Source organism: Artemia sp. Qi Xiang Cuo, chromosome 8, assembly GCF_049724085.1.
Source record: "Artemia sp. Qi Xiang Cuo chromosome 8, ASM4972408v1, whole genome shotgun sequence".
NCBI classification, from domain to species: domain Eukaryota; kingdom Metazoa; phylum Arthropoda; class Branchiopoda; order Anostraca; family Artemiidae; genus Artemia; species Artemia sp. Qi Xiang Cuo.
Window position 1 is genome coordinate 57,737,401 of NC_142801.1, and position 12,988 is coordinate 57,750,388.

Genomic DNA, 12,988 nt, shown 5'->3' on the forward strand with positions numbered 1-12,988 from the left:
TATATATATATATATATATATATATATATATAATATTGACGAAGTTCAGTCAATATTCAGTTCGGAAACCCCGAACTGAACTTCGGGGTTTCCTAGATCATCTTAATACTTATGATAGAAATTTGCAGTTTACCCTAGAAATTGAATTTGAAAATAAACTTCCATTTTTAGATGTGCTAATTATCCGTAATGCTAATAATTTTGACTTCACTATCTATAGAAAACCAACACAAAACAATAGATATGTTCATTTTAATTCAAATCACCCCCTACATGTTAAACGAGCAGTTGTAACTTCTCTCATTGATCGTGCCCTGAACATTTTCTCCGATTCATACATAAAAGCAGAAATAAATTTTATGAGAGATATTCTTTTTGGCAACGGATACTCAATTTCTTTTGTCAATAATACGATTAACCATAGACTAAAAAAACATTTTCGTAAATTCAACGATATTTCACAACGTGAGGCTCCGGAAAAACCCTCTAATATAATCTATCTTCCGTACATCCCAAGAATCACCACAAAAATAAAATAAAATATTTGCACAAAAAATAATCTGTATTTAGTTTTCACCAATAATTTTAAAATCACAAATTTCTTAAACTCCGGTAGAGATAAAACCCCAGTTACTCGCCAAAGAGGGGTTTATCAAATACCATGCGATTGTGGCAATTACTATATTAGCAGAACTCATCAGAATCTAGAAAAACGAATACACCAGCATAAAGAAGACATAGACAAAGCGTTAATTGCTAATAATTCTAATAAGTCCTTTGATTCTGCTTTAGCTAGCCATATATTTGATAATCCCAGCCACAAAATACTTTTTAAAAAATCTTCTCTCATTAGTAGTGATCTGGGGATAAAACAGGTGGTCCAGGAATCAATCGAAATTAGGCTCAAAATAAATAAAAATATTTCCTTAAATAGAGACTTAGGAGAATACTCACTGAATTCTTTATACTCAAATTTAATTAAAAATGATCTAACAAAATATTTTATTAAACCAATTGACAATAATATTGAACCCGTTACAAAAAGGCCTTTAAGACTAGCTGCTAAAAAAGCAAGATTAGCTCTGAAAACTTGCAGTTAATAATTTCATTTTATTTAGTTTGAATGAACTTATCCTCACTCGTCATTTTATTTATCCGTCCTGGTTGAACTTCGTTGAAGTAAGGATACTAGGGCTATTTTAAAGGTTTTTAAAAGCGGTTTTTTAAACTTCGTATTTTAATGTAAGTTTGTTTTTATATATATTTTTTTTATTTAGAGTTGTGCTGAAGACGGCCCTTGGACATAGGGCCGAAATATTCACTAGTATAAATTGCACTGTCTTGAGAAAAAAATTTCCCTATTGTTTTTAAGTTATATTTGTTTTATATATATATATATATATATATATATATATATATATATATATATATATATATATATATATATATATATATATATATATATATATATATATATATATATATATATTATATACATATATATATTTTATATATATAAAATATATTTTATATATATATATATATATATATATATATATATATATATATATATATATATATATATATATATATATATATATATATATATATATATATATATATATATATATATATATATAACTTTTTTATATATCTTATATATATATATATACGAATTTTCCACCCGAGGTCTGCATATTCATTGGACCCAAAAGATAAAGAACGCTACTGTACGACAAAATATATCTCAGCCACTGATTACTGAAAATATAAAATATCAAAAGTGGGGAAAACCTGGGCATGTGATTCGCATGCCCAAAACTCGGACGCCAAAGGTCGTCCTCCGGTGGCAGCCAAGTGATACCAGAAAAAGAGGATGCCCCAAAACAACTTTACTAAGCAGCGACCGAGCTGACCTCCCAGATATCAATGCCTCGCTTCAACCTGAATGGGAGGATGTTTGGGTGGCCATAGCGATGAGGGACGATTGGTGACTTCTCTTGGATGCTCTAACCGCACCTGGAGGCACAGCGTGGTCTAAAGTAGGATTTCCTGCCATGTGAATAGTGCAATACAAAAAAACAAGTAGCAACGTTTCTCTATCGATTTTCGTTGGCCACTTTATTATTTGGCCAATGAGGAATTTGGCCAATGAGGGGTTTAGGTACAGGTTTTTCGGCATACAATTTCCTTTATAAAACTGCTCATGTGCACCGCCAACCTATTATTACCACCTGACCCTATAAAATACTTAGCCCACAATGAAAAGAATATTTTTCCCCAAATTTTAAATTTTCTTCCCGAAGTCAAATTTTAAATTTATTTTCCTTTCAGGTTACTATAATTTTAAAGTTCTCACCTTCATGTATGCTCTCTTATTTAACATAATATCTTAGCATAAGTGGTGAGGGTGTATGGGGATGTATTTGGATGGTGGTTGTTACCCTGAGGATGTTTGAAAGAAGGAGATTGTTTTTTTTATTAATTAGTTTAGGATGCTTCAAGGAATTTTTATGTAGGTATTTTTTTTCTAATTCCATGTGTTAGTTTAGGACGTCTCTAGGAATGTATGTAGGTAATCGGTTCGCGTTCGCAAAATTTTTTTTCCCTAGCGTAGTGATTTACGAGTATATCTTTAATGGTTTGTATTTTTATTTATTATTTTAAATAAAGTCAAAAGTCATAAAAACATCAAAATCCTATTAGGTCTTTGCTGTAGCCTCTCCTGCTGTAAAATTTTTAACTAAATAATATATTTCAAATGAACCGAAGGGTGATTTCTTTCACAAATTAAACAATAACCAATACTCAAGATTCTATGTTCTATGAATTCTTAAAGAAAATCGATTAATAAGTTTATATATATATATATATATATATATATATATATATATATATATATATATATATATATATATATATATATATATATATATATATATATTCATTATTAATAGGCCTAAACCTACTCTATATGTCCACCAATGACGGGAAAAAAAACGAAGATATAACGGAAAAATGAAAAGACTAAAGACATATATGATCCTTTTTTGTTTTGAATACAAAAAAATTAGTCGATTAGTCGAAATTCAGTCGATGACTAAATACTCCGCTGGCAGTTACATAATTACCAGCAATATTAGTAGGACGTCCATACAAAAGATATGGAATTTTCCAGAGATCTCACTGCTTCAATGAAAAAATCAACAAACTTATACTAACCCTCAGTAAAGATAGTAATAATCAGAAGAGGCTCGACACTTAACTTAACTCGAACATTGAGCGTAGAATAAGTAAAATTACATGATTACAAGCCTTATATTTACCATAATGCATACAGCAAAATTATCACGGCATAATTACCAGCTGTGCAGGTAGTACGCCCATAGGATAGACAATATTTTTCCAGAGATCCCACTGCTTCATTAAAAAAATCAACAAACTTATACTAAACCCTCAGAGAAAATAGTAATCAAACAGTTCGTGGTAACGAACTGTAAGTAAGGAGCGACCCGGCTCAATGGTAACCGAAACTCTAGAAAACAGGATTTTGATACCAATAGATATCAAAAGAATCAGATTTTAATGCTGATTTCAAATATATCATCAATGGGGGGGGGGGGGTCGGGGGTTATGTTAGGGGGGGGGGTCGGGGGTGGGGGGGTCGGTGGTGGTGGGGGGGTCAGGGGTTATGTTGGAGGATCTTTCCATGAAGGAAGTTTTCATGGGGGAAGGGACATAGCTATGAAGGAGGCGCCGGACTTTCCATCATTATTTAAAAAAAAGATCAGAAATTAAATAAAAAAAACAACTAGTTTTTCAACTTAAAGTAAGGAGCAACATCAAAACTTAAAACGAACAGAAAATATTACGTATATGGTTGGGTTCACCTCCTAGTCAGTACCTCGCTCTTTAAGCCAAAGATTTTTAGTACTTTCATAAGAGCTATTTATTCTAATTAACGGCCTTTGTGATTAAGCGGTCATTTTTAAAGAATTGGAACAAAATTCAAACTTTAGCTTAAAGAGCGAGGTATTGACTAGGGGGCAAACCCCCTAATATACGTATTAAAAATAAATGAATAAAGAATTTCGTTACGTAAGTTAATTCATAAATTACGTAAATTTATTACTAATAGAAACATTCGTAAATAAAATTAAACAACTTTGGAGAAAACCATTTAACCAAATAAATGTAAAATCAATATGCAAATTTCGTTTTAATTGTTAATGTACGGTGAGCAAAAATCAAAAGCTGCATTAATTCAAAAACGTTCAAAAATTAAATAAAAAACAAGTTTTTTTTAACTGAAAGTAAGGAACGACGTTAAAACTTATAAAGAACAGAAATTATTCCGTATATGAAAGGGGTTGTCCCCTCCTCAACGCCTCGCTCTTTACGCTAAAGTTTGACTTTCTCACAACTCTGTTTTGTTTAAACAATAAAAAACTTTAGCGTAAAGAGCGAGGCGTTGAGGAGGGGACAGTCCCTTTCATATACGGAATAATTTCTGTTCGTTTTAAATTTTAACGTCGTTCCTTACTTTCAGTTAAAAAAAACTTGTTTTTTTTTATTTAATAATCAGAAGAGGCTTAACCCGTAACTGAACTCGAGCATTGAGCATAATATAAGTAAAATTAAAATATTACATGCCTTATATTTACCATAATGTACTTTATAGTAAAATTATATTGGCATAATTACCAACTTTGCAGGTAGTACGCCCATAGAATAGATAAGATTTCTCAAGAGATGCCATTGTTTCATTGAAAAAATCAACAAATTCATACTAACCCTCAGTGAAAATAGTAATAATCAGAAGAGGCTCGACCCTTAACTGAACTCGAACATTGAGCGTAGAATAAGTAAAATTACGTGATTACAAGCTGCATATTTACCATAATGTACTTTATATTAGATTTATCACGACGTGATTACCAGCTGCACAGGTAGTACGCCCATAGAATAGATAAGATTTCTCCAGAGATACCACCGCTTTATTGAAAAAAGAAAGAACCAATAAGCTTATACTAATTCTAAGGAAAGATGGTGATTATCAGAAAAGCCTCGACGTGTATCATAATTCGAACCTTAAGAGCAACATAACTAAATAAACGAGTTACAGCAAAAAATTCACCTATAGGAGAGTACTCTGCTTCTTTAACCAATGAACACATGGAGTTTCAGCTTCAGATTTGGACATTTTTCTTCCGAACTCAAGAGTCAAAAATAAAATTCGATGTCCGAAAAATTACGTCTCTACATGAATCATTCCAAGCTTTTACTTGCAGCTCATTATATATCTATATTTTTTTTTATCATATTTAGTAGTATTCCCCATCTTTCTCCTTTATAAATGCTTACTGAGGGCTATGAGACATATCCAAACAATTTGAACTGTTAATACCTGAACTGTAAAACTTCCAATAAAAATAAAACTAGGACAATTCAGCTACATTAAACTGAAAAAATTATCAGACATTTTTTTTTTCAAAAATATTACGGTCAATAACATTCGGTTTCGAATACCGTTGAGAATGTAGATAGGTTTATGTTCATTTTCAAATATGATTTGGTTGTGTAAAATTGATTGAATTAAAAAGTCAAAAAAAAGGAAGTTAAAATCCTGTCTAATTGTTCAGCGTTGAATAAGATGATGCAGGCACAAGTTTTTTCAACTGTGTTTAGAGTATTAGTGAGTAAATTGGGAGAAAGGGAATATAAGGTAAAAACAGGGATTTTGGAGCGAAAAAGAAATGTAGTTTTGTTGATTTTTATATGTTTGATGCCACTGTGAATGGAGTGCTATAAGACGGAAGTAGGACCCGACCGATATGAGGGCCAGTTTCATTATCTGATATCGGGAAAAGAATATCGGTTATCGGCAGAATTTTTTTTTTTCTTTTATCCGCAACTTGTTCAGAAGAGGGCACCCGATTTCCTCAGATAATTTTTGCTTGTCTTATCCTTGGTGGCGGAGCCACCAGCCAAGTCTGACTATGGTGGAGAGAGCAACAGAGGTGAGTCAAATGAAGTCAAAGTACATTTGTTGTCAGTCCTTGTCAATACTCACCTGATATGTTACAAATGTCACCTGATATGCCACCAATGTTACAAATGTATAGTGACTTCAAGAGTGTACATCTTCTACCAAAACAACTAAAAAGAATACAATAAACCATATATTTCTGTTTAATGAATTCTCACTTGCGTGGGTGAAAGATCCACGATTCAATCGGTTAAAACCATGATGTCCAGTCAGGGGTACAGCTACGGGGGAGAGGGGGTGTTGTAAAGTGGAGAGTGGCGAGTTCCAAGGTGTCGCCTCCACGTGTCAACACCTCTGAAAATTTACGTATTTAGCTTGGAAATTTAGCTTGCGTGTCTGCATTTATCGGCATACTGGACGATTTTGTCGACACATTCTTTAAATCACTCCTACAAACTTATAACTTTATGCGCCCCCCTGTATCCAGTGTACCTTGAATGGATTCGTTTCCAAGAGACCATACCGTATGAATCTAAAGCAAAGTTTTCCCATTAATATGTGAATGATTAAAATTCAAAGTTGAAATTTGAGTTTTGAATAATCAATTTCAACAAATATCTTATGCTTCTTTCAATCGTATTTTCACGTTTTTGTGTTTATGTAATTAAACCGGCTTTGATTATATTTTTTTCTTATTTGACACTTTCGCAAATGTCCGCAATTTCATTTGTGTGCTCAGAAGCTTCTGATCACAAAAAAGGTAAAGAAAATCAAACAATTATTGTAAATGGCCTAATTTATGGAATTCACAGTGCATTATTGAGGCTGTACTTAGGTGTGTAATTAAGTAAAAAAAGTTTTTTCAACTGAAAGTAAGGAGCAACATTAAAACTTAAAACCAGCAGAAATTTTTACGTATATCAGGGGGTTCGCCTCCTCGTCAATACATGGCTCTTTCGCTGAAGTTCTAATTTTTTTCAGTTTTTTAAGAATGACCCCTGAATCACAAAGGCCGTTTAATTAGAATAAATAGCTCTTTTGAAAGTACTAAAAATACTTTAGCGCAAAGAGCAAGGTATTGACGAGGGGGCGAGCCCCCTCATATACGTAATAATTTCTGTTCATTTTAAGTTTTAATGTTGCTCCCTACTCCTTACTTTCAGTTGAAAAAACTTGTTTTTTATTTAGTTTCGAATCGTTTTTTAAATAATGCTGGGAAATCTGGCACCCCCTTCATGGGAAATTCCCTTCCCCCTGGAAAATACCTCCATGGAAAATCCTCCCACGTAACCCCGACCCCCCCGTCCAGAAAAAAATCCCCCTGAAAACCTCTGTATACTTCCCAATAACCAACACTATACGTAAACACTGAGTAAAGTTCATTACTTGGAGTCCTTCCCACGACGACTGTGGGGGATTAAGTCGTCCTCAAAGACATAGTTATTAGTTATTATATTTTTCCACTATGCTGAATAAAATGGCCATCTCAAAATTTTGATCCGGTTACATTGGGAAAAAAATGAGCGTGGGAGAAGGCCAATTGCCCTCCAATTTTTTTGGTCACTTAAAAAGGGCACTAGCTTTTGGTACTCTTTTGAAATACAGGACACACGAAAGAAAGACCGCTTTGAAATCTCAAAGCCGGTATTGATAAGCAGGTCTCCGCTGCATAGTGAGATATTGCTCAGCCCATGACAAAGATTTAAGCTTTAGCTTTTTGGGGTTTAGAGGTACTAAAAGGTAGCTAGGTTAGGTTAGATTACGTATTCAATATACGCTATGCTTTACCCCCAACCACCCCCCCCTAATGCGCAAATATATAGCCCATTTTTGTTCATAAACTATTATATTTTCATCCTATTTTGTTTTATTTCATTAGTATTAACCAAACTTCACTTCTCGCATGTGTTTTCTCAGGCTGTTAACTTTATTTAAACTTTAGGTAAGGGTTTTTTAGGTAAGGGTTTAGGTAAGGGTTTTAGGTAAGGTTTTTTCTCAGGCTGTTAACTTTATTTAAACTTTAGGTAAGGGTTTTTTAGGTAAGGGTTTAGGTAAGGGTTTTAGGTAAGGTTTTTTCTCAGGCTGTTAACTTTATTTAAACTTTAGGTAAGGGTTTTTTAGGTAAGGTTTTAGGTAAGGGTTTTAGGTAAGGTTTTTTCTCAGGCTGTTAACTTTATTTAAACTTTAGGTAAGGGTTTTTTAGGTAAGGGTTTAGGTAAGGGTTTTAGGTAAGGTTTTTTCTCAGGCTGTTAACTTTATTTAAACTTTAGGTAAGGGTTTTTTAGGTAAGGGTTTAGGTAAGGGTTTTAGGTAAGGTTTTTTCTCAGGCTGTTAACTTTATTTAAACTTTAGGTAAGGGTTTTTTTCCCGGAGGAGAATTTGTCGGCAAATTATATCGGTATCATATCGGTACAATACCGATATATCAGTATTGGACCCCAAAAACCCATATCGGTCGAGCCCTAGACAGAAGGGTTCCCTACAAAACGGTCACCTAGGTGTTGTATTTGAGTAATTGGTCGTAGAATACCCCAAAAAATGAAATCCGTTAAGTTTTAATTGCACATATTTAAAGTTAATTTTTTTTTTTTTAAATCACTGTAGGTGGTTCATAAATTCAGTTATTAGTTTTGGAAAGTAAATACGACTGAGAGGAAAGGATAAAAGATGATTAAACGAAAAAACAACAGAAAAAACAGTTGCTAAGACCTTTCTTCTCGCAAGGATAATTTATCAAAACAACCTGTTAAAAAGACAAGTGTTGATCAAAGGGAAGAAATAGCGGAAAAGGGAAATAAGCTAGTCAAACAGTCGGCAGAAAGGGATGAGGAAAAGATCCAAACGCAATCTTACATAGTAAGGAGTATACAAATAAATGGGACTTACTTGTCTACCAAGAGGGGAGTTCCTGAAGGGGTACTTTCTGGTAAAGTACCTAATATCCTTTGTCGAGCTCGATCATATTCTGCCTCTTTCTGAAAAAAAATAAAAATAAATAAAAAGAAGATGCCAGCTGTGAAAAAAGATGGATTTTTTATGTCAAAATTTCCGTTTTGCATGTATTCCAACTGAATGATTTCTCAGAGAGCGAATTATTATTAACATATAGAAAAATCTAACTCTCCATGATGCTTGCGTTTAAGTAAATAATAAACTGATAACAATAGAACCATAAAGTATTAATTAATTAATAAATTGAAAATAATTTGATTAATGAATGGAAATTTTGTTAAAATTCGGCTTGAAAAATTTATGGACAAAGGGGGAAGGGGCGCTAATTAACATTTTGTCCCGGGTACAAAAGAGGCAAGAACCGCCACTTCCAAAATCTAATCTTTCCCGAGGCCTGTAACAGTAGATACGTGATAATTTGATTGAAGTTGACGGATACCTTAGAGATTCGACCTTGCTTAAACTGAATAAGCAGGTAAGGTATTATTTTATACAGTACCGAATACACAGAACAATTTCTTCTATTAACTACACTCAAAACACTGTCAATACTAGTAGAATGCTAATATTGAATTCTAAGGGGCCCCCGTACCAAACAGGTTTTTATTTGCGTAAAGGTATTGCGATGGTTAAGAATGCCTCACGGGTAATTAAAGAATGGGATGCTTGCATCAACAATACAAAGAATATTCTCAGATACTTAATAGATTTGACGCTTACAAGAGACATTGCTAGAAGGTATTCAATACCTTAATTGAAAAGTAACGATAGAATGACATTGTGACTTGACCTAACTTTACCTCGCCGATGTTGTATGTATAATACACAAGTAATTATTTACATATATTGTCAATTTAAAAAGAAATGGCTGAACAGTGTTTTGAGGGGGATAGGGTGCTTGGAGTGTTGAATTGCGTCAGGGTTCAGTTAAAAAGGATACGGTTACATGAAGGGTTTGGTTATACAGGGGTTCAGTTCCAAGGGGGATTCAGTTGCACGGGGGTTGAGTTAAATGGGAATTGAGTTCCACGAGAGTACTGCTTTGTCGTGGTTTAGCCGTGAGGTCCCTTACCACAACCCCAAAGGGCTCCGATCCCCCCACCCCTACCCCGAAGGAACCCCCCCGGCCGCAAAGGTTCTCTAGGCTCCCAAAGGGACCGTGGGTTACCTTGTAATTTTTACATTATCTTGATTTTCAAAGTTCCGGTTGAACTACTCTGTTTTTTTAAGCCAGTGTGATTTTTTCTTTACATGTTGTTCGTTCAAAAAAGCGAGAATTTCTGTTAAATAAATAATTCTTATTTTTTTCCGTTCAATTGAAGGCGCGGATGTCTGTTAAATGAATGTTTTCGATAACTTTTAAAATGTCTTTACGGGGGTTTGAAAGGGCTTTATCGTTTTACACAGTTTGATTTTTTCTTTACATTGTGTTCATTAAAAAAGTGATTGACGAACATGAGATTTTTTTGGGGATTATTTTGACGTTATTAGCTAAAAAGAGCTCAACGACTCCTCCCCTCAATGATTTCCAGGGGGTTTTATGACTTCTCCTCACAATGAATTCAGATGGTTTTAGGACTCATCCCCCTAGCCATAACTCCATTCAACCTTGAGCGAAGATATAAAAGTTTGATGAAGTACTTTTCTGCTTAACAACTACATTAATAACTTCCCAGATGATTGGACTTATTTTTTAATTTAATTGGGCATGAAAAGTCAAAGTCTAACATAAAGAACAAGGTATTTCGGAGGGGGTAGCTAACTTCATATACGGGATAATTTCCATTCGTCTTAGTTTTTAACGATGCTCCTTATTTCTAGTTGAAAATTATTATTTTTTAATTTCATTGGTAATGTAAAGACAAAGTATAACATAAAGAACAAGGTATTTTGGAGGGGGGTAGCTAACTTCATATACAGGATAATTTCCATTCGTCTTAGTTTTTAACGATACTCCTTATTTCTAGTTGAGCTCAGTATTGGGGTCTTAGTCCACCTGCCTGAATGGTGGAAATCCACTGGCTCAGTATTGAGGTCCCAGTCCACCAGCCTCAATGGTCAAAATTCACTAGCTCAGAATTGGGGTCTTATTCCACCAGCCGGAATGGTGGAAATTCACTGGCTCAGAATTGGGGTCTTAGTCCACCAGCCTGAATGGTGGAAACTCACTAGCTCAGAATTGGGGTCTTAGTCAGTGTTCAGATTGGAGCATTGGGGTCTGACTATCTGGGCTTTATTTGTCAAGACCTGAATGCTAAGCGATGGACATGAGCTCGATTGGGACCCCATTGTGAAAACAGAAAACAAAAAACAAAAAATATATTGTTGATATGTGTGTAGAGCATGGCATGGTTACCACTAGGGGCAACAGTCTAACCGTTGACGGTTTTAGGTATCCGTGAATAAGTTCTAAGGCAAGAGTGGACATTGGGACAAATTTTTGGAGGTGCCCACCTCACCTGCTCAGAGGCTCAGGCAAGTGACCCTAAATTTGAAAAAGGGGAAATTGGCTCAGATTGTCTAAACTGAGCTGAGACAGTGAATAGATACTATTGGGAAAGTTATTGGAGACGCTGGGCATCCTTGAACAAGTGCTAAATTGAGAGAGGAATTTGGGACAATATTTGGGGGCACCCACCCGCCCAGAGTCTCCGGCAGGTGACCCAAAAATTTAAAAAACACACAGAGACGACAGACACAAAGAGACGAATCACAAACAGAGAGGACAAACATACAGAAACGACACATAGAGACGACGCATACAAAGAGACGATACACACACAGAGATATGAGACACACACACAGAAATGACAAACACACATAGAGACGACACGAACACAGAGCCTACACACACACAAACATTTAAGAAACACACAGAGAGACAACACACACACACACAGATACCATAGACACACAGAGACAACACACACACACACAGCGACGAAACAATAAAAGTTATGACTTACCCATAGAGACGATACACACACAGAGATGACACGGATAGATATACGACACACACACACAGACGACACACTCAAAGTGACGAAGTAAACATAGAGACGACACACACACAGAGACTACAGACAAAAATACACTAAACACACACAGAGAGGACAAACACACATACAATACACAGAGAGTGTACACAGGCATAGAGAAGATACACACACACATAGTACACACGCACAGAGAGACGAAACACACAGAAAGAAATGATAAAAAATACATAGATACTACAGACACACATAAGTTTCACACACACAGATCTGACGCACACATAGAGACGACACGTGCATAGAGACCCCACACACACAGAAATAACGCAACAACACACAGACGACACACAAACTCACAGAACACACACACAAAGATAAAACTAACACATACAGAAGACAATCACACAAAGACGAGACAAACACGGAGATGAAACACAAGAAGAGATGATACACACAACCACCCAGACATAACAGATAGAGAGACGACACACACACACAGACGACACACAAAAACAGAACCCAAACACAAAGATACGACACCCACACCGAGACGAAACACGCACAGAGACTAAACACAAACATAAACGACACACACACACAGAATCAACACAGACAGAGAGACAACACAGAAATAGATAAGACAAACACACAGAGTAAAACCACCCACAGATCCGACACACACACACAGATTAAGCTCACACACACAGAGTACAAATACACAGTGAAGAAGGACACACAGAGTTGAATCAACCACCCAGAGGCAACTACCACAGACCTGAAAACTAGAGATGATACCTACCCAAAGAAGAGACACACACACAGAGCCAACACACACACAGAGACGAGACACGCACACACAGAAATGACAAAACACACATAGAGATGACACACACAAAGAGACGTCACACACACATAGGGACTACAAACACAGAGAAAAAACACACACACACACACAGACAACAGCCACACAGATACGACACAAACACACACACACAGAGACGACACACACAAACAGAGACGAATGACACATAGAGACGACACACACACATAG

General features: G+C 35.3%; 1 protein-coding gene across 1 annotated transcript in view; it reads right to left on the minus strand.

Moving 5' to 3' along the window:
* LOC148949605 (SUZ RNA-binding domain-containing) overlaps nucleotides 1-12,988 on the minus strand; it is a 158,919-nt gene that overhangs the window by 12,001 nt on the left and 133,930 nt on the right. Inside the window, exon 5 of the mRNA XM_089093039.1 lies at nucleotides 8,876-8,964. Within this exon, the coding sequence (XP_088949165.1) occupies nucleotides 8,876-8,964 (89 nt within the window). The remainder of the gene's footprint in view (nucleotides 1-8,875; nucleotides 8,965-12,988) is intronic.